Source organism: Arachis ipaensis, chromosome B8 (genome assembly GCF_059453495.1).
Source record: "Arachis ipaensis isolate K30076 ecotype BB chromosome B8, ASM5945349v1, whole genome shotgun sequence".
In the NCBI taxonomy this organism is placed as follows: Eukaryota; Viridiplantae; Streptophyta; class Magnoliopsida; order Fabales; family Fabaceae; genus Arachis; species Arachis ipaensis.
The window spans coordinates 14,721,569-14,744,837 of record NC_142443.1 but is presented as its reverse complement, the minus strand read 5'-3'; the positions used below and the strand labels follow the sequence as shown (position 1 = coordinate 14,744,837).

The 23,269-nt window shown below is 32.0% G+C and overlaps 1 protein-coding gene across 2 annotated transcripts; it reads left to right on the top strand.

Annotated features, from left to right (window-relative positions):
- Positions 1–8,719: 8,719 nt before the first annotated feature.
- LOC107612165 (uncharacterized) lies at positions 8,720–13,289 on the top strand. 2 transcript variants are annotated; one of them, XM_021108899.2, is made up of 7 exons: positions 8,720–8,990; positions 9,766–10,184; positions 10,577–10,653; positions 10,973–11,009; positions 11,099–11,288; positions 11,809–12,238; positions 12,909–13,289. In XM_021108899.2, exons 2-7 carry the CDS (start codon positions 9,800–9,802, stop codon positions 13,161–13,163), a joined length of 1,374 nt encoding a protein of 457 aa, XP_020964558.1. In that variant the 5' UTR covers positions 8,720–8,990; positions 9,766–9,799; the 3' UTR covers positions 13,164–13,289. The 2 variants fall into 2 exon arrangements, with proteins under 2 accessions (XP_020964558.1, XP_088353369.1); XM_088497243.1 differs by having other exon boundaries at positions 12,899–13,049.
- Positions 13,290–23,269: the final 9,980 nt, after the last annotated feature.

Sequence of the window (23,269 nt, the reverse complement as noted above, 5' to 3'; positions counted from 1 at the left end):
ATTAGGATGAGTATTCTGCTTAATATAACTCGTGTATAAAATAAAAATAGTAACTAAATAATGAATCTTTAAAGGATCCTTGATTTAAAATTTTATTTTTTGAATATGAAATATATTGTATATCAACTTCATATTTACAGAAGTTTAAATTCATATATTTTCTTCTCTAGTGATTTTTCAGAAGTATTTGAATTCGTAAAATATTAAGATAAAAGAGAGTTTCGAAGACTAAAAAGTTAACATTTTATCTTTTAAAGAGTAAAATGTCAACTAATATCAAACACATAATTAACTTTTTGGCAAGTTATTTTTATGACAATATTGGTTAACATTAATTAACATACCAACAATTAACATGAGGTTAGTTGAAGTGGTAGTTGCTTTTTCTTGTTAAGACTTCAAGTTTCGGTAATGAAAAAGCTCTAATAGACCGTTTTCTAAAGTTATTGATAGCTCTTTTTTTTTTGGTCAGATGGATTAGATAATCCCTAATCCTAGGCTTAACTCATGTATTATACACTCACAATACACTCACACACACTACATGAGTTCATTTATTCTCTCATAGAACTTAAACCCAGATGCAGCTACTTGCGAGGCAGCAAATCCTGCCACTAGCACCAACTTTAAAACTTCTCAGTCAAATTTAATTAGTCAATTTTTTAATTAAGTATAGTTTTGATTCTGAAAACTAGACCAAATAAGCATATTCGACCGGACTAATAAAAAATTTGTCATTAGATCTCTTCCTACTCTGACCCAATGCACTAACTAGACCCAATCAAGTTAAAAAAGGCCCAATTCCAAGGGTTGGCCTTCACTGCTCACCCGACTTTCACAAAAAAAAAGTCTGATGCGACATGAGCTGGCAGATGACACTTATTCAAATAAGTAACTGTCTCCTAAAATCTCTCACCCACTTCTAGAAGAGAGATCTCAACAATTCCTAGAAAAAGAGAATGGTTATCTACCACAAATAGTGGAACTACTCCAACGATAGTTATTGGCTCATCACCTATAAATACCCTGACTCAGGTATTCTTAAGTTCCAATACTTTAAATCTTCTTAACCCCTTGCTGACTTAGCCATCGGAGTATAGGTACCACCACCCATTCTTTCACATACACAATTCGGAGCTCGGATGGCGGCTCCGAGACGTAAAGCAAGTCAGAGACCACCTTCCCCTAGCGTTTGGGCCTCTCATTCGAGCCCAATCATCCGGTTCTAGATAAGCCCCAAAACAAGACCAATTCGATTCGGGATTAAAAACCGTTATCAGTAAACCTATAAAAAAAACTAGTAAAAAAATCCAGTAAATCAATTGAGTCGAATTGATTTTTTGAAAATTAACCCATTTAAAATAATAAAGTATAAAAAAATGTATTTCTTAACAAAGATATATATATATATATATATATATATATATATATATATATATATATATATATATATATATATATATTATTTTATAATATCCGTTGAACCTTTGAAAAAAATCACATCCTTGAATTTAAGCTAGCTTGTTAACAAGGTTTCGACCAATCACCGTGGACCAATTAAGGTAATTTCTGAATTAAGAAAATAATTTTTAATTTGAAATGTCCAAAAGGGTAGATGGAGTCTGTTTATGCTCAGTTTCTTCCTGGCTAGCTAGCTCCCTGATTTACATAACTAAAATAAAATAAACTTATCCTACTTGATCATTTCTATAGAGAAGGAATTTCTTGAGATTCTGACTTGAAATAAACAAATTAAAGCATAGGAACAAGACCATATATTATAGAGCCAGCATCCATCTGAGTAACACCACAAAGTCTACAGCTATATATATTTTTTCTTCAGAATACAAATCTTGCTAATAGCCAAAAAATGGTTGCAAATTAAGTATAAATTAGAAGGCACCGCAAAACATGGACATGTGATCAATTTGATGTGATCCAGCATGGCATTATATAATTTGTGAGATTATATGATTTTGTAATAATAATAATTTGTAATGGTTTTGATTTCTAATTGGTGTTGGCATAAGAGTCGCCGCAAAGATAGGCATTATATATGCTAACTCATCCACGAGCTAAGAGAGAAAGCACTTGGACCATCATCTACAATAGAATCTTTGCATGCATGCTATTTTTATTTATAATTGTTATTATACTTATATAAGTCTCATATAATCACAGATTACTATGAGATGAGAAACAATAAGCCAAAATTCTTAGACCGTGTAATCGGATACTTGATCTTGAACTTGGGAAACAGTGCACAAAACTAGATACTATGTATATATGGCTACATTTACATGATCTAGATGTAGAATATATATATATATATATATATATATATATATATATATATATATATATATATATATATATATATAGTTAGAGATCATTTATGTATCTTCTCCCCTTAAATTTTACTCATTCATTATTTTGTTAGTTAATTGTTGATTGAAAAAAATATTCTCTAGCAAAATCAATTTTTAAGATAGATATCATCATAAATTACTTCTTTTAAAATTTTAAATTAATAAAAAGAAGTATATCTATATACATCAATAGTTATATCTTTAAGCATAAAAATAGAAAAGCATATATTTTCCAAAGATTAGTCATAACATAACTTGACCATTTCTTATTCATTTCTTGATTGGTTACATCTTTTGATTATGTCTCTTTCTCCAGATTATGATATAATGGGAGAGGAATAATTGACCATATATTAATTAAGTGTGGTTGCATTTAGATATTTATTGAAGTATGCATCGTCATTGTTTGAATACAACTATATATTTTACGTATACATTAAAATTAATTATTAAGATAAAATATAAATTAAAATATAAAATACATATTAATATAAATTAAACTACATATATTTATATATAAATATGTGACAAATACATAATAATTAATTTAAATAACAAACTTTAATATAAAAATAACATTTTTAGTTTGCATATGCTCTCAATTCCAAAGGTATATTAATTATTAAGTTGAAGAAATTTGAATTCTGTTGGTTGGTCGTCAATTTCTTATGGTTGTTGGGATTCAAGATTTAATCAATTCACGCATCCCTTCTGTTATTATATATATTAAAGTACGTTCAATGTAACTCAATTATTAATATTATATATGTAATGATATGTTTATGCGAGAAGATTAAAGGAACCTTAGTTCCATAATGTTTAAGGAATATTTATATATTAAACGACATTCTTGACACTCATATAAAAATATGATTATTATCAATTAATTATGTATTTAAATTGCTTTATAATTATATATATATATATATATATATTTGTTAAAAAATATTAATATTAAAATAATATTTATTATAAAAGATGTATGTATATGTAATAAAATTGTTAAAAAATTATGGTAAAAAATCTTATATTGAAAAAAAGAAAAAAAAAAGGCCTTTGAAATTGCATCTCCTACCCAAGCTAAGACAAGGATATTGAACCCTATAGGTAGGTCACCCCTATAGTAGTGCACTGTGCATATATATAGTATGTATATAACTATATATTATTTTACCCATTCAACTTTCATGCAAGAAATAATAGAAGATTTTTAATATTTATGAAAGATGAAAATGATATGCGATTATGATGTGTTTCATTAAGGTTAAGGGGATGTGAAATAATAACGGCTCTACCACATATTCAAATTAAAAAAACGAAAACATTAAAAAAAATAATAATAAATTATCTTATTTAACTTAACACACACACACACACACACACACACACACACACACACACACACACACACACATATATATATATATATATATATATATAAATAACGAATACAAAATAAAATAATTTAAAAATATTTTAGACTAATTATTTTCAATTATCTTCAAAACATTTAAAAAAAAATTACTGCGTGCAGCCATAAAAGAATCAAAGATGGAAAGTGTGAAAGTGGGAATAAAGTAAAATAAACGTATACGTCATAGTAGAAAAACAGGATGAAAATGACTTCACTACTAATTAGAAAAATGATATTAAAACCTGGAAAATTGAATGTGATAAAATACAACATCAATAAATAAATAATTAAATAATTAATTAAAAGGGTTACAGAAATAGACCTTTTGCATTGCCAACCGGCAAGAGATTTTACCATAATAATATAATAAAAATTGTTATTCTGAGAAAGATTCTTTTGCTTCTGTTCAAAGTGTTCATAAATTATAAAACATGTTATGATGTCAACTCCCATGCACACAAAATGACAAACATGAAAGTTTTTGTAAAGTCGGTACGTAGAGCTAAGAGAATTCCCTTTTTTTTTTTTTTATTTCTTCTCCTAAGTCCACACGAGAACCAAATTGAATTTAATAATTTTAATTTATAATACGTAGCATCTCCCTCATCCAAACCCCTTTGTTTAATCCTTCGAATATTTGTCTTCATTTAAGTTTCTCTCTCTGTCCCCATCTTGAATACTCCTCCAAGAGGCACCTATAAAAATTGTGTTCACACAACTCAATAGTCAAATTTGGGTGTCTTGTAGCCAATTCCTAATCCTTGAAAAATGATTCCTCATTGGGACCTACACTTTAGTGAGAAATTATTCAATAGATATATTATAAAATATATAAATTATAGAAAGAATTTAATTTTAATTTACTACTAATATAAAATAATTTTATATGTACATCTAATAATAACGTAATATCATATCAGTAAAATTAACTATTTTTACATTAAAATAAGGTGAAAACTCAGGTGCATTCGACTTCACGTAAAGTTAATAGTTGAGAGTTGTTAGATGAAAATTTAGTTAAATCAGTCAAATTATCTAACGGCTCTCAGTTATCAACTTCACGTAAAGTCGACTGTACCTGAGTTTTCACTTTTAAATAATTATTTAAAAAAATAAATTTAATTACACGTTTATATAAAATACTTTATCCTATCAAATATATTTAAATTAAACTTTTATAGTAAATAGAAAAATTATATGTATATAGAAATGTATGATCTTAATGGCTAATGACAAATGGCTCAAATTCTTTGTAAGATGCCCGAGAAAGTAAAATGTTGGACAATTGGGATGGCGATCCACAAATAAGACAATTTTAGAGAATTATCAAATATGACACTAAGTGTCTTATTATATATCTTTTACCATGGCATGAATTATCCTTCGTTTTATTATATATGTTTATAGTACTTCTCTTGGTTTGTAATTTTTCAACATATTTACCTTGTTCTCCTCAAATTTATTGTCGGTATATATTACGTGTATGGAAACAAACTTAGCTTCGAGCGTTTCAAATCCAGTCCTATATATTATTTGAACATGGCAAGTTCTCCAATGGAAAGAATAACATAATGCATCTTGATGGACTTTGGGCCATTATATAATTTAGAGAGAATTAATTATATATTTTAAAAATTTTAGAAATTAAAAATTATTTTTAAAAAATAAAAAGTGAATGAAGGAAGTAGACATTGTTAGTGAAAAACAAAATTGTTTTTTTTTTTACTCAAAATTATTTTCCGTATTAGTGAAATTATTTAAAAGAATGCATTAACTGCATTTAAAATTTCATAAAACTTTATACTACTTGTATTTTTATTAGCAAATACCATACTAGCAAAATTCTCTCCCTATTTGTCTCATTTTGTCTATTTTATTTGTGCCAAATAAATTAACTAGCATATAGTATATATATGTGCACAAAAAATAAAACCTATATATGTATATGTATACATTATTATTATTATTATTTCATTTTTTAAAAACTTGTTTTGCTATCCTGCAGTTCTGTTGTGAAGCTCTAGGAATTAAGGATCAATGGCGAGTTGCTGATTGGATTTTGCTAGCTAGGGGAGTGAAATTTGCCACGGTTTTAGCGCCTCACAAATATATTTATACCATTATGCATGTCAGAAGAAATATAAAATTTCTATAGCTAAATCTCAACCACCGTATCAATATTAGTGTCTAATTAGCTAGGTAGCTGAAGGTATAAACGTTATATGTCTAATTAAAAACTTCAGAAATAATCACTTTAAAATTGAATAGATCTAAATTATTCTAATAGGCTCTAACTCAAAAGGTGAGACATGATGCTTACCTACACTTATTATAAATATTATAGAGATCTTACTATTATTGAAAAAAATATAAGATTTACAATAATAATAAATTTGAATTAAAAAGTTAATTCATGATAATGAGAAATTCACAAATTTTCATAGACTATGAGAAATATATGTTTTTATTTGTGTCTTCATCACTTGATGAAATGGCACTGATTATATTAAACATGTAAAAAAAAGAGTTAGAAACAACACAATTCATTACATTATATTGGTGTCTAGTGGTGATAATTGTTATAAAAACACATTTTCCGCCCTCCAAAAGCATGTATTCAAGTTTGTATAACTATATGTTTAAGAATTAGCTTATTAATAGCTTCATTATTATCCATATCATTCTGTTGGAGATATAAATAGATATATATTTTCTTTTATTAATTTAAGTTTTTAAAAGACTGTAATTTATATTTGGTGATTGTTACAATAATGTCTAAAACCTTATGCTTAACTAGTTAAAAACAGGTTTAAAAATTAATATTTAATTAATATATAAATAAATAATTTTTAAATATTTAAAATTTATTACAAAAAATAAATTAAAACAAAATTAGACATAAAATAATAAACATCATAAAATTCATCTTTATATTTTACCTCCTACTTTTGTTTACCTGTATCCTTGCTTAGCTGAGATGTTTTTTATTTTTTTATTTTCTTTTTTTTAGGAAAAATCATAGCTAGCATTCATGAAATGATCAACGAGACATGAGAAGCATATAGTAGAAATACTTCTGCCCTTACATATCATTACCAATGTCCTCGTATATATATATATATAAATTAAGACATACTGATGACATGAACATTTCGAGGTAGTAGATAATAATATATATTGGATTCTTTTGTAACACTTAGGGATTTGGAGCACAGGTAGTATATTTTTAAGTGTAGTAGGAACTACCTAATAAGACCTTTGTTTTTCCCAACTATAATGAAAATTGAAAAACATAAGCAAAAGTCCTTGTAGTGTTACTAGGACAAAATTTTGAATTGATGAATATACCAAAAGTTCTTTGTTTACAAGCTAAGCTAAGTCCAAGCACTTAATTGAATGAGAGTTATATATCTTCTGTCATAGACCAACATATATATTATCAGATCATCAATAGTATAATTTTCTATTGGAGCTTTTATTAGGGATATACCATTAATGAGTTTAGGGTTTATGATTATATATATATATATATAGATAGATATCTATTCACTCTTGTTTAATTTAGTGCACTAACTAGACATATATATTTTACTATCATATGATGATATATAGATTTCACACCCATAAAATCATTTTTTTTAATTTAAATTAATAAAAAAATATAAATAATTATATTTCTAATACATTTTTTACACAAAATTTCTATTTTGAATTTGTGCGAATTTTTGCATAATTTTTTTTTTAATTTATCTTATACATACTAAATTATTTTTCATTTAATCAAGATCAAACTTTAGACATTTCAGTCATAGAAAATATGATACTATATCATAAAATCACTTTATCCAAATTAAAAGTTTAAGCTGATAAAAAAATCACATAAATTATTATATCTCAAATACAAAGAATAAAAAAATGTATTAATTCAGTTTACAAAATAATGGAAATTGGTATATTTTTTTTTTCAGTTATAGGGCAACACTAGTTATAATTAACAAATTAAAACTAAAGTATACTCTATTAAGAAAAAATAATAGCAGATTAAAAGGAATTGGATAGCACTGATCAAAATGCAGTGATTCTAATAATGGAATGAACATGCTAAGAAAGTAACAAGGAAAGTGATGTGTTTGTTGTGTGCTATATACATAGAGGGGAGCCAAGAGTCCTAGTTACACGGTCATAAAATTAGATTAATTCATTAGTTCACTTAAATAAGTATTGATTGTTCGAAAAATTTTTTTTGTATGCAGTAATTCATCGACAAACAATAACTTTTAAATAAAATTTTAATGCATGACGGATTAGTTATTGTCTTAACATGTAGAAAATACCGAGAAAAACTAAAAAAACAGTTACACAATAGTCATGGTCAAAATATATATATAAGCCTGCCAATAATAATATTACTACATACTACGATTGCAACTTATTAAGATTAATTAGTTTCAATTATTAATGTTAACGACTAATAAAAGAAAAGATCAGAAGTAGGAGCTGTCAGTAACAGAGGTCAACTGATTGTTATCACGGAGAGATTATATGGGCATCAAGAAGGATGGAATGAAATTCTTAGAGAGAGAAGCTAAGAGAGGTGTGATAGAAAAATTGGAAAAAGTAAAAAGAGATAAAAAGAAATCACATGATTGTGAATAATCCAAGATAGGGGTCATGTGTGTACATGTTTAATTATTTGATCTCATCTCATGGTGAAATTTAGTTGCCATAATTCAAATGTTTTTAAAATAATGATTTGTCCGACCATGGTCTTCTCTTCACACATGTATGTAAAATATTTATATTAATTAATTAATTAATAGTGTGTGAGAATATTTGATTGAGAATGCCATTTCAACATTCAATTTTTCCATTCATTATTATTCCAATAAGTCCCACTTGATGCTAATAATGCATCTCCCACCTTCGTTCTTCACTTCATTCATTCATTCTCTTTGTCTCTCTCTCTTCTCTCTCTTTCGAAACAAGTACTAGGGTTTCCACTTTAATATTCCATCATCATCATCATCATCATCATTAACACTACTTGATGGTATATGCTTCTTCATGAATATATAGCATAGTCAACATCTATCTTCATCTGCTCTTAAATGAGGGAGATTGACTTTTTTTCTTAGATCTTTTTCAAAGAACAAGATAGATCGATCAAGAGTTGGAAGAAGCTATAATAAGGAGTTGAACTAAATAAGGTAGTTATCATCATCAAGCTACTTCTTCCATTCTCTATTCAATTATTTAACTTCTTTCTTTTTCTTTTTTTCTTTCTTCAGGAATAACCATTTCTATTTGGTTCTATTTCCAAGTCTTGATTTCAATTTCCTGGCCTTTTGTTTTTTTAGATTTCATAAAGCTTTGAGTTTCTCTCCAAATTTAATTTCAGAAACATCATCTACTTAATTTATACATGTTACCCTATATATCCCCTTTAAAAGATAATGAAAGAAAGACAAGAAGCATGTTTCATTGAGAGAAAGATTTGAAACTATACACATAATAATAATAATTATAGAGAGGTATCTTATAGGTAGTGATGCACTCTGTTGTATATAGTTTATACACTTTACAACTTTCAAACTATAGGTTATAATATGTGGAATTCCAAGACCTAGGAACATGCATATACACTTGTACAAACAGTTATAATTACTAGTAACAATAAATTTATGGTACAAATGTTAAATAGGGACATATAGTCCTTCTATGTGTGTATCTATGTCTGCAAAATCACCACAACTAATTAAATTGCATTGATCTTTTCCCACACACACACACACGTAATAATATAATGCCATATATATATCTTGGCCCTTTATTTTCTTTCTCTCTCTCTCTCTCTCTCTCTCTCTCTCTATATATATATATATATATATATATATATATATATATATATGGAAGCGACAAGGTTCATTGGATTCTGAAATTTTGAGTGTACTATATGACTATATGTATGAAATAATTTCACAGGAAGAATTGAAGTTGAAAGGAATCATTTAATATAATGGGTGAGAGAATTATTGAAGGCAAAGAAGGGTCTTGCTCTCTAATTACTAGTCCTAATAATGGGAGTAGAAAACGTTCATTCATAGACTTGAATGAAGAAGCTGGTGATCATGAGAACAGAAGCAATAACAATGATAATGAGATATGTTCATCTTCATGGCAAGAAGGGAATTTGAGTAGCAGCAACAACAACAACAACACCACATCATCAAGCGAAGAAGAAGAAGAAGAAGATGAAGGAGGGAATAATAATAAGAATAATAAAGGAAGAACAACAAGTATGGTTAGACAATATGTGAGGTCAAAGATGCCAAGGCTTCGTTGGACTCCTGATCTCCATCTTGCTTTTGTTCAAGCTGTTAATCGCCTTGGTGGACAAGAAAGTAAGTATCTAATCACACTACCATTTCAAATTCATATCCTTATATATATTGGGATTTCATAGACATACTTTTTTTTTTTTTTTCAGAATAAATGAACAAAATTACACATAAAAGAGTTTGCCGTGGACAAAAGTACGCACCAAAGTTTGTAAATATAAAATTACACCTAAAATATATTGATTTCAAAGGATAAAAGTACACCCCAAATCTTACAAATTTACTAACGACATGATAATGTTGTCCATCGAAAACAATTTTTTGGATGTACTTTGATGTTTACAATCTTATATTTATACTATTTTTGTCTATTCCAAATTTTTTCATATGTACTTTTATCTATTTACTTTTTTTTAAACTTATCCAAATATTTGAATTGGCAATAATGGATTCAGGAGCAACACCAAAGTTGGTTCTTCAGTTGATGAATGTGAGAGGTCTTAGCATTGCACATGTAAAGAGTCATTTGCAGGCAAGTTCGTATATATATATATACTTAATTTTATTCGGTTGTTTAGATATATAATTATTCATATATTTTTTTATTAAATTAAACTTTTGAAACAAGTGATTTATTCGATTTTTGAAGAAATTAAAAAAATGAGACTTTTACATCAAGAACATGGTAAATATATAATTATTTATATATTTTCTCTTGTCAATTTAAGATTTTAGAGCAAGTGATTTTATGATAAAAAGTCTCGTTATATCTACTAAAGTTTTTTGAATCTTTTCTTCAATAATAACGTATTGATCTATCCTTGTATTTAACTAATTATTTTGAAATTCAGATGTATCGAAGTAAGAAGCTTGATGAGTCTGGTCAAGGTAAAAATTTTAGAATTTTCATTACTATTGAAGTTTTAGTAATTTACATCACATATAAATTCACAATATCATGCATTATATTATTTCAGTTTTATCCCAAAGTAGGGCAATGCAACAAGGAAGGCATCAAATTTTGGAGATGTATCAAAGATTAAATGTACAAGCACACTTTGGGGTTGATAACATTATTAACAGGAGTAGTAGTTATGTACCATCATCATCTCTCCTCATTAAACAACAACCATATAACATTAAACTTCATCATCATGCCTCTTCAAGGTATCACTTATATTACTAGTAAAAGTTTTATTATCATAAGCGTGTATAAAAGGATTTTATATTATATTATTATCTAATGATCTAATTACTCTATCATCGTTCCTTATAGTTTCACCAAATTTTTAATTAGGTCTTTATAATTTTTTTAATTGAATCCCTCTGTCATATCAAATTTTGTAAATAAATTTTATCATAAAAAAATATTAAATAAAATTAACGGAATATAATATTTTATTAAAATATAAGTAATATTCAGTTAAATGTTAGATATATTTATTTTGTTTAATAAAATATTTTATTAATTCCAACTTTTTGTTATAATAAAGACTTAATTAAAAAATTTGATATGGTATAAGAATTTAATAAAAAATATAAAAATTTAATTAAAAATTTAATAAAATTATAGAGATGGACAGAGAAATTAAATCTTATCTAATTAATTAAATACTAACATATATGATGCATGTAATAGTAATACATGTTTATTAAAATTCTTTTAACTATTCTCTTTAATTTGCAGATTTCACCCAACTGGGATTTTCAATAGTCACATGATGACAAGATCAAGTTCATTGGAGGACAAAGATTCAAGGTTATATGAAGCAAGCTCACATCTATTTGATGTAAGGGATGCAATAATAAGAAGAAATAATAGTAGTAATAGTAATGGAGCTTTTAGGTCTTGCCAAATACTTGAACAAGTGAAGTGGCCTCCTCCTCCTCCTCCTAGAGGAACCTTAAAGGATAAGAATGATAATGGATCACAAGAAAGTGAGAAACATGAAACTTTAGTAGGCATTTCAATGGATGACAATACTAGATTTGGTGCACAACCTTCATCACAACAATGGAGCACTACTACCTTGGCTGATTATCAATGTCATCATCATCAAAGAAGTTCTTGCAGTGTTGCCTTCCCTGCTGGCCATCATGCCAAGTTAGATACTCAGGTAATAATAATAACACTAGCTACTACATTTTATACCTCTAATTTCTTACTTGCAAATTGGAATTTATTTGATTTATTTATTTTTACTAGATTTTGTTAAGGTAGTTGTTAAGATTTTTGTTGCAAGTTTTTTCATTGAATAACAAAGAAATCTATCTTAATTATATATAACAATCAGTATATTTTAGTACATAGTATTTTTTAGGTTTTGTTAACATGTAAAAAACATTAACCACTGTATATTATTTTATAAAAAAAAATTAAAAATAATAAAAAAATCAGTTTAAAATATTTTAAAATTATTTTTTTACATTCTTTAATTATTATTCATTTTATTTTGTATTTATTAATTATTACTAAAATAATTGAATAATATTAAAAATAATAAATATGTAATTATAACTATTTAAGTTAAATAAAATAATTTTAAATTACTTTCTTATTACCTCTCTAATATTATCAAATTTCATAATAATGTCCTCCATGGTTCATTATAGTAAAGTCAATTGTTTTTACTTAATTACTATTTAAATTCTTGATTTTCTTTTTACTGTTGATGATGTTGTAAATTCTTACTTATGTTATTCATTAATTAATTAGTGGTGTAGGATATTTAGCATTTGGAAAATATTTTATTTAATTTTTTTATTTCCTTTTCGAGGTTATTGCAGGTACATGATCTAAAAAACCAAATGTATGATGATGAGAAGAAAGGGTCGTCATCATCAAGTTTCCTAGAGCTTAAGCTAAGCCAAGACTCATTAGAAAACCCACAAAGTGAACAAGAAATCGATACTAAACTTTCTCTTTCGTTGTTCTCTTCATCATCAAATAATTCAAGTGATTACAAACACAAAGAGAAGAAAACCCAGGTTGAGCGTTTATGTTTACAACAAAATTTCACACAAAGGAGTCTATTGGGCTGAGTACTTATTAGGATCTGACCATGTCAAATACAAGAACCATACACATGAATGAGTAGATCTTTTAAGTACTTGTCTCATCATAAGTCATAACAAACCACATAGAACAGAAAATATTATTTTTTGTAATCCGAATTTTTGGTATCAATTAAGTTGACTTCTTTTATGTTCTATCCATCATAAAAAACCATATTAAATTTATGTAAAAAATGAGTTACTAAATTAATTATATTCGTATAAAATATATATATAAAAATATAAAATATACATTAATATGTATATATAATAATTAATTTGATGGATATTTTTTATGAACATATAATTTTTTGAATGTGAAATTCAATAAATTTAGAATTTGTAACACCTCCAATAATAACAATACAATATACTAAAAATATTGACATCTATGATGCTGCCTAAATGAAAAAGGCTTCTTATTGCATTATTAATGAGAGAAAGTATAAATGTAATAATGGTGGTGCTGCATTTTAGATGCATGTTAACAATAAGATTTGATGAGTCCCAGAACAACTGAATAAGTAAATGTCATGAAAAATAATTAAAAAATAGGACTAATAAAAAACGTATTAAAATATAGACATTTTATTATGCTACTTAAATGAAAAGGCTCTTGCATTATTAATTAGAGAAAGTATATATGTAATGGTGGTGTTGCATTTTAGATATATGTTCACAATAAGATTTAATGAGTCTCAGAACAACTAAATAAGAAAATGCCGCGAAAAATAATTAAAAAATAGGACTAATAATAATAAACTTCAAAATATCAAAATGTACATTATGTTAAAAAAAATTTTAAAAAATAATAATTCAAAAGATTTTTATTTTTTTAATATTTTTATTTTAAAAAATCTTATAAACATACAAAAAATCAGTTATTAAATTAATTATTATATATTTATGTATAAATATTTAAATTATTTAATTAATTTTTAATATATATTTATATTTTAATATGTATTATATATAAATAGTTATTTTTTTTATGTACGTTTAATATAATTCTTTATTTTTACTTGAAAAAAATTGTCAAACATACTAAAATGTAAAAACATGCACGGTATATATAATAATAATAGATGTTAGATTAGCAGCTTCCAAAGTTTTAATTTGACCTTATTAATAACTTTGAAACCTAAAAGGTTGGATTGTCGGATTAAGGAAGTAATTAAGTATAGTTCATCATTAAGTAAGCTTGCTGATGTGGAAGTTTTTTTTCCCGATAATTCTGCTGATGTGGAAGTTAGTTAGAAGAGTTAGTTGTTAGCAGTGAAAGCAGTTAGTTAGAAGTGGTTACAAGTTTGTTATTCAGTTAGGCTAGTTCAGTGTTAGCTCATGCGTATAAGTAGGAGGAATGATTCATGCATTGTACAAGTTGAGATTCATCATTATTCAGATTCTTGAGAAATCAGTATTCTTCTTTTTCTCTCTCTCTCTCTCTCTCTCTATCTCTGTTTTCTGGTCTCTGTTCTTGACTTCACTATTAAGTTACTCCCTAATTCTCCTGTGATCACAATTTCTTCATGAATATATAGGCTTTATAAAAACGAAATAACAATTACATAATAGGAAACTAAACAAGATAACATGTATTTGTGGCCAAGCTAAGGGATAGTTATAGTATCTTAACCCTATTTTATAATAAACTATAGAGGTATATATAGAATACAAATATTAGAATCATTTTTTTTTTGAAACAAAGGAAGCTCAACACTGTAACGTGGAGCAAACAAGTTAAACAACAAACTACATGGAAAAACATAACATTTTAGTCTAAGTCAACAATGCCATCAACAACCCGCAGAATCACTAGCAGTCCATTCATTGTAACTCTGGATTGTGCTCTTTATTACGAAGTCAACACCTGTTTCTTTATCATTAAAGATCCTAGCATTTCGTTCCACCCAAATATTCCAAATCACTGCGAAGAACCCAGTCAGCCACCTCTTCTGGTCTTGTTTTCGCTGATGCCAACCAGTCCAACTCTCAAACAGTTCTCTAATGGTACCAGGAATAACCCAATCTTCACCAAAGGACCGCAACCAACTGCACCACACCTGCCATGTAAGGTCACAGAGAAGAAATAGATGCTTGACCGATTCTACCTCCTTCTTACAGAGTACACAGATATTATCAGTTGGCAAAATAACGCCTAGCCGACTCAATCTCTCCTTGGTATTAACTCTACCAACAAGCACAAACCATCCAAAAAGCTCAATTCTCGGAGGTACCACTCCTCTCCAGACTGCACTTGTAAAACTGTAACTCGTTACCTCCGCTGACAAAGTCTCCGATTGTAGGACCTTCACGACAGAGTTGGTAGAGAATATCCCTTTACAATCAAACTTCCAAACTAGATGATCCTCTTGCCCATCTGCCAATGTCACCGTCCTTAACCTCTCATGAAGCTGGTTGACAAGCTCCAACTCCCATTGGAACAACTCCCTTCTCCACTGAAAATTCCATATCCACTCGAGTCCATCCCAAAAACCACAATCCCCTATTACATACCCTTGTTGGTTTGAAATAGAAAAGAGTCTTGGAAAAGTCCGTTTTAGGGGCTCACCTTGCAGCCAGTTATCTTCCCAAAACAGGGTGCTCCTCCCATTCCCTACCTCCCTTGCCAGGCCAGTGAGCAGTTTGTCTTTTAGCCGCTGCTCCTTTATGTTCAAATGACAAATGTCTTTCCATGGCCCTCCTCTACTTGGCAACTGCTGATTTGTTAGCATTTCATCAGAGTTCAGGTTGTTACACGAGCATACAATCTTTTTCCACAATGGACATTCCTCCTTTGAAAACTGCCACCACCATTTGAATAAGAGGGCTGTGTTTCGAAGCATTGCATCCCCAACCCCCAAGCCCCCATCCTTTTTCGGTGCCTGGACCAACTCCCACTTAACTAACGGGATACCATCATTCCCATCCCCCTTAGACCACAAAAATCTCCTTTGTAACACAATAAGTTTATCCGCAACCGCCTTGGGCATCCTGTACAAACTAAGGTAATATATTGGTAGGCTATTCAACACTGATTTGATGAGCACCAGCTTACCCGCTTTGTTCAGGACCTTCGCTTTCCACAGGCTAAGTTTCTCTTCCACCTTATCTATTATCGGTTTCCAAGTTTTCACCATGCGCGGATTCGCACCCAATGGGACGCCGAGGTACCTCACTGGTAAAACCGCTTCATTGCACCCCAGCATACCACACGCCTGATCTACCCATTCCTGATCACAATTCACTGATATCAGATTTGACTTATCAAAATTAATGCTGAGCCCCGACATCAACTCGAAACACCGCAGCAGTCTCTTATAATTCACGATTGTGTCTGTGACTGGTGGACAAAACAGTATCGTATCATCTGCAAATTGTAAGTGTGACAATTCGATATGCTCTCCTCCGACCAGTAGCGGAGCAATGCGTCCATTCCTAACTGCTTCTCCCAACATTCGATGCAACACCTCGACCACTAGCACAAATAAGAAAGGAGAAAGAGGATCCCCTTGTCTAAGGCCGCGCTCCATGTGAAACGGCTTGGAAGGTGACCCATTTATCAGAACTGACATAGTGGCAGTACTAACACACTCCTTCACCCAAGTCCTCCAGCGCTGTCCAAACCCCATTTTCTGTAATACTATATCCACAAAACTCCATCGAACTCTATCATAAGCTTTATGAAAATCCAGTTTGATGATTGCTGCTTTTTTTCTCCGCGCCTTCAGCCAATGTACTGTCTCACAGGCGATGAGAGCACCATCATGAATTTTTCTGCCTTTGACAAACGCAGTCTGAGTCTCCCCCACCAATCCTGGCATAACTAATCTCATTCTTCTGACCAGGATCTTCGAAATCACTTTATACACACAACCCACCAAACTGATCGGTCGAAGATCCTTGATCTCCTTCGCACCTACAAATTTTGGGGCCAGGGCCACCCATGTGGTATTCACCTCCGTTGGTATCTTTGAACTGTGGAAGAATTCCATCACCTCTGCAGTGAACTCAGGACCAATTTCTTCCCAGCATTTCTTAATGAAGTTCATATTGTACCCGTCACTCCCTGGTGCTTTAGACGAATCACAATCCCAAACCGCCTCCCTGATCTCCTCTACCGTCGGTAAAACCTCCAAAGCTTCTGCCTCAGCTCTGCCAACTTGCTTTAGCAGCCCATCTCGAACCCCAATCTGTGGAGCATCCTCCTGGCGATACAACTCCTTGTAGAATCCCCTTATTGCATGCTTTATTCTTGTCTGATTCCTCACAAGTCGTCCATGAATCATCAGGGCATCAATCCTGTTATTCCGCCTTCTAGCCGAGGCAATGTTGTGGAAATACCGGGTATTCCTATCCATATCCCTAGCATGCTTAGACCGAGACATCTGCTTCCAATGGATTTCCTTCCTTATGTACCACTTTTCACAAAACCTCACCAACGCCTTCCGTCTGGCCTCTGTTGTACCATCATAAATCCCATTACTAACCTGGTCGTCCAACTTTCTGATCTCATCCTCAAACTTTTGCAGTCTGTTATCCATATCGCTAAAGTTTTCCTTGTGCCATTTTCTCAAAGGTATCGTCAATTCCTTCAGCTTACCAATAAACGGACCACCTCTCAAATTTTGCCATTCATTCTTTACTGTCCTTAGAAAACCCTCATGGGTAAACCAGGAATCCAGACTCCTGAACAGTCTAGGGCCCCCGCTTGCTCTTGTAGTCTCCATAATCAACGGGCAATGATCTGACAATCCCCGTGGACCACCTTTCAGTCTAATGTCAGGAAACTCCTCCACCCATTCAATAGTAACCAACACCCTATCAATTTTGCTACAAGATTGACCCCTGAACCATGTGAATTTCCTATCATTAAGGGGTAGATCCACCAGTTCCATGTCTTGAACCCAACTCTTAAACTCTTCCGCAGTTACCGACAAACTCGTCGCCCCTTTGCGATCCTCAACTTGCAAGATCTCATTAAAGTCCCCCAACAAACAGAATGGAACCTGGCACAAGCCTGCAACATAACTCAACTCCTCCCACACCACCCTCTTTTCCTCCCTTCCATGTGCCCCATACACCAAGCAAACAGCACATTGAAAATTATTCTTTGTTAATAAACCTTCAATGCACACCCACCTCTCACCTTTATGACAGCTACTTCTCTTAAACATCATGTCATCCCACATCAACAAAAGCCCCCCGGCTGTCCCATCAGACTCCACAAACTCCCAACCCACAGAACTAGTACCCCAAATCCTAGCAACATCATACTTCGAAATAACCTCCCTTTTTGTTTCAAGCAAGCCTAACATGTTCACATTATATTTTTTCTTCAACGTTTTTACCATACTCAACTTTCCGTCTCCCCTCAACCCCCTAACATTCCAACAGCTCACAATCATTTAATCAAAGTATTACTCACCTTACATTTATTCTTAGGCCGACTCCTCCTTGCCTTTTCTTTCCTTTTTGCCAGCTTTCGCTTCTCCGCTATTTTTTCATTCTGAGCCTGCAAAATGCTCATAATATCCACATCCTCATCGTACAACACCGCACCAGATTCCACCGCCAATGCCCATGTTTCTTGATTTTCCTTGACCTGTGCTTCCTTGGAAATTCTATCTTCAGCTCCTCTTATGGTCCGCCCTCCACCTGTTTCAGAATCAGCTTCAACCTCTAATGTGTCTTCAACCTCAGCCAGCGCTTGCATGCCCTCCCCTCCTCTTCGGTTTGCCCCCAAGAGCGTCTCCTTCTCGCCCAGCCGGTCCAGGTGCAGCCGTTCGGCCCCGTCAGCAGCATCGTCCATGTCCACGAGATCCCCTTCTACCTCCCTTATCCCCTGTACCCTGCCTCCCGTACCCCATCGCAACCCCTCCCTCGTTTCCAGCTCGCAGCCACCATCCACACCCCCTCTCATAACCTGCACCGAACCCAGATCCAGAGTCGCAGCGTCCAGAGAGCCGGCGAGAACCAACCCCGCGCCGTCAGAAGAGCCGGCCTGTAACTGGCATAGCGGGAGCGGCCTGGCCTCGCCATCTTCCACCCTCTCGCCTACCCGGTCAGACGCCACTAACGCCACAGGAGGTTCAAGGTTCGTCGCCGCCAACACAGCAGGGGAGACAATCTGAACTTGGTTCCCCTCTGCCCGACCCGCCTCTTCCCGGGTTAGGTTTTCAGCAACCCGGTCCAACCCTTGCCCACCAAAGTCAGGCCCACCCTCATTCTCCCACCCGAACCGCACACTCTCCAAGCCCCTTAGCCCTATCCCAATCTGATTTGTTTTTGGGCTTAATTGTGCTAGGCCCAGCTCACTCTCATTTCTACATGAATCAACCCGGTAATATGGTGCTTGGCCCAGATTTAAAGGCCCACTTTGTATATTAGAATAGCCAAAATCCCTTTCTATCCCTGCACCAAAATCCTCTGTAACCGTTCTGTCAGAGTCCACCTCTTCACAACCATATCCCTTCATAACCGCCTGATCAAGATTCTGGGTGTGGCTCACCGAATCTGTTGCATATGCTTGATGTTTGAAATTCGAAAACTCAACGTTCACATCATTGAATATCACCTCTGGAATTACTATTCTGTCCTCTCCACACTCACCTCCCTGAGCATTCCCGATTATCAGGTCCGCCGCCGGATCCCACTGCACCTTTGCCATCTTCATACTGTGAACACAAGAACCGGCCACGTCGTGCCCCTCCTGGACCCGCCCTTCCTCCTCCACGATCGCCATTACATCATTCCCCAATCCCACCTCTTTCACAATTATCGTAAATTCATTTTTCCCAACGGCAAGTTGTACCCAGTCGCTAATCGTATCAAACTCCTCTGTTTCAACTTCAATCCTACCCACCCGGAAGGAAGCCCCTTCTCCTGTTTGAATAGGACAATGGAGAACATTGCCCCACAAACCTCCTATTGCTGTAAATGTTTCTGGTGACCAGACATGCAGCGGCACTCCATGACACTCCAACCACACCTTGCGAGACACACAGCGTTCTGTCTCTTCCCAACGCCTGACCCGATGGAGGACTTGCAACAGAGTATCCATCTTAAACTTATAAGCCTCATCAGCATATTCCACAGTTTCAAAAGTTACTAAGACTTTAGTCTCTCCGATCTCCCGAACAGCCTCCACATGATGCAGATTTGCTTGGATAACTCTCTTCAACGAACAAAGGTCTATAGGTTTCAGTGTGCTTCCTACTAAGCTCCGGACCAACCAGTTCATATTGTCCACTACAATGGGAACTTCCACCCTTTTCGAACACCCTTTGCCCTGCTTGAGTAGCGTTCGGCCAGCTCCACTTGGGTCTCCTAACCCAGGATTGATCACCGGCTCCTTAGCAGTAAGCATGTGCTCCGGCTCCGTCACCAGCACTCGCGGAGCCCCGTTATCATCACCAGCAGTCTCTGACTTTCTTTCCAGGTCTCGTCCAGGATCCACATTCACCCGTCGGTTCCCCACCTGAAAATTCCTTCGAAACTTGGCTTCTCCCACATACACAGTTTTCCGGCGTAGCCTGAATTGGTTCATTTCTGCAATCGCCTTCAGAGCACCACCTTTTGTCGTGTATCGAACAAATGCAAAGATGTATACCCTTCCATTTTTCTGTTTTCTGCTGATATATATATCATTGATCCTTCCCGTCCAACAAAACAACTGATATAGTTCCCTCCGAGAGATATCTTCAGGCAGATTATCCAAAAAAACAGTAAAAGAATCCTTTTCCAAGCGATGATATTCCTCACGATTCCAAATCCGGGGATCCTTCGGTCGTGAATCTAATCCCCGGAACCCAGTCCCCCTTGTAATTCCCCCCCGCCCCTCCATTCCTCAGTACAAATATTAGAATCATATAATCTAGCTAGAATTAAACCACACAATTACATACTCAAATTAAACAACAAATTGGCCAATTTCCCTAGCTAACCACCACCACCACCACCACACCCACCTCCACCACCACCACCATTTCCGCCTCCGCCACACCCGCCTCCACCACCACCACCATTTCCGCCTCCGCCACACCCGCCTCCACCATCAATTCCGCCTCCACCATCAATTCCGCCGCCGCCGCCATGGCGACGGCCATCATCACCACCTCCATTTTCACCGCAAGAAAATATGACCATAGATATAATTGAGAGAGAAATGAGGAACATGCCAAACAAATACAAGAGCCTTAAGCCTGAAGCTACTTTGACCTCTTCAGCATGATCATGACCGCCTTGTAAGCTAAGGAAGTGATTTCCCATATTTTGTTATACCCAAAACCACTCCTCCAAATTCTCTATTTATAGTCTTCATGAGTTATCATAAATATAAAAAATAAAAAAATATTATTTATACACTAAAATTAGTCACCAAAATAAATATATATATATATATATATATATATATATATTATTTAATTTATTTTTAATAAATATTTTATATTTTAATATATATTTTATACTAATAATTAATTTTGATTACTAATTTTAATATACATCTCTCTCTGTATATATGACTATGTTATATGTATACTAAAATTAGTCACCAAAATTAATTATTAGTATAAAATATATGTTAAAATATAAATATATATTAAAAATAAATTAAATTACATATATATTTATAAATAAATATGTTAGTGACTAATTTTAATAACTGATTTTAACATACAAATAATATTTTTGATATATATATATATATATATTTGAATTCCCCGAATAGTTATCTTCTGTCATAGTCAGATTAACCAAAATCTTCTAAGAAATAATATCGTAGCCTTAAACGTTTCATTCATGAAAAGATTAATAGATAAGTAAACAAATAAACAAATGGACGGAGAGCAACTTATAGCCTATTAGCGATTTAGCGTATAGGACTTTCTTTTCAAAAGAAAAATTTTAATAGAAAAGTAAACATTTTCTATTTATTTAATAAAATAAAGATAGAAATTACTCTTGAAAACATTTGGGAAAAAAAAAGAAGTAGAAATGAGAGTCAAACTTAGAACTCTACACTCAAATAAAACTGCGAAAGATTAATCACTAAATTATAGGAATCAATTGCTCCTAGAAAAGTTAACAATTGCTCGTAATATAATGTTTACTATATTTAAAAGTAGGCATAATTACACAAAGATTATGTTACGAGAGCGGTCATACATCCAAATTTTTTTATAATTAAATTTAATTAAGTTAGTCTAAATAATAAAAATCAGTTTTATTAGTGAAGCGTAAATACATATTTTAACTACCTAATATTTTTCTTCTCTTCTTTCTTCATTTTTTACTTCTTTGTGTTTCTCCTCTTTTTTTTTTCGTATTCCTCTTCTTTTTTCTTTGTGTTTTTCTTTTTTCTTCTTCGTCTTCGTTTTATTCCTCTTAAAAGAGTAAATCAAAAAGAATTTTGAGAAAATAAAATAAAAAAAATAAAGAAAAAAAAGATAAAAAAAGAAGACAAAACGAAAAATAAGGAGAAAAAATTCAAGTGAAACAAAACCAAATGAATCGAAATTTTTTAAGGAATAAAAAATTTGGTCAATACTTAACAGCATCAAGTGAACCTCAGTTAATTCACAAATGAACCAAACTTAGTTTAGATTTGAACAAAAACTAACTAAGCAACCACACATGAACAAGTTTAGCAAATTCAAGTGAAATGAAACCAAATGAACCTAAATTAAACTAAGAAATGAACTGAATTTTCTTAAAGAATAAAAAATTTGGTCAATACTTAACTACAACATCAAGTGAACCTTAGTTAATTCACAAATGAACCGAAATTAGTTCAGATTTGAACAAAAATTAACTAAACAATCACACATGAGCAAGTTCAGCAAATTCAAGCAAAACGAAACCAAATGAACCTAAATTAAACTAAGAAATGAACCGAAATTTCTTAAGGAATAAAAAACTTGGTCAATACTTAATAGCAGCATCAAGTGAACTTCAGTTAATTCACAAATCAACTGAAATTAGTTCAGATTTGAATAAGTATTAAAAAATTCAATCATCAACAAAAATATATCGAATTTATTTCTAAATCCAAATAAACCTCAAATAAATTAAGAAATGAATCGAAATTATTT

Coding starts and splice junctions, on each gene's coding strand:
- LOC107612165 (XM_021108899.2), top strand. CDS start 9,800: ATGGGTGAGAGAATTATTGAAGGCAAAGAAGGGTCTTGCTCTCTAATT. Junction 10,654..10,972: donor ATGTAAAGAGTCATTTGCAG/GCAAGTTCGTAT, acceptor TTTGAAATTCAG/ATGTATCGAAGTAAGAAGCT. Junction 12,239..12,908: donor ATGCCAAGTTAGATACTCAG/GTAATAATAATA, acceptor AGGTTATTGCAG/GTACATGATCTAAAAAACCA.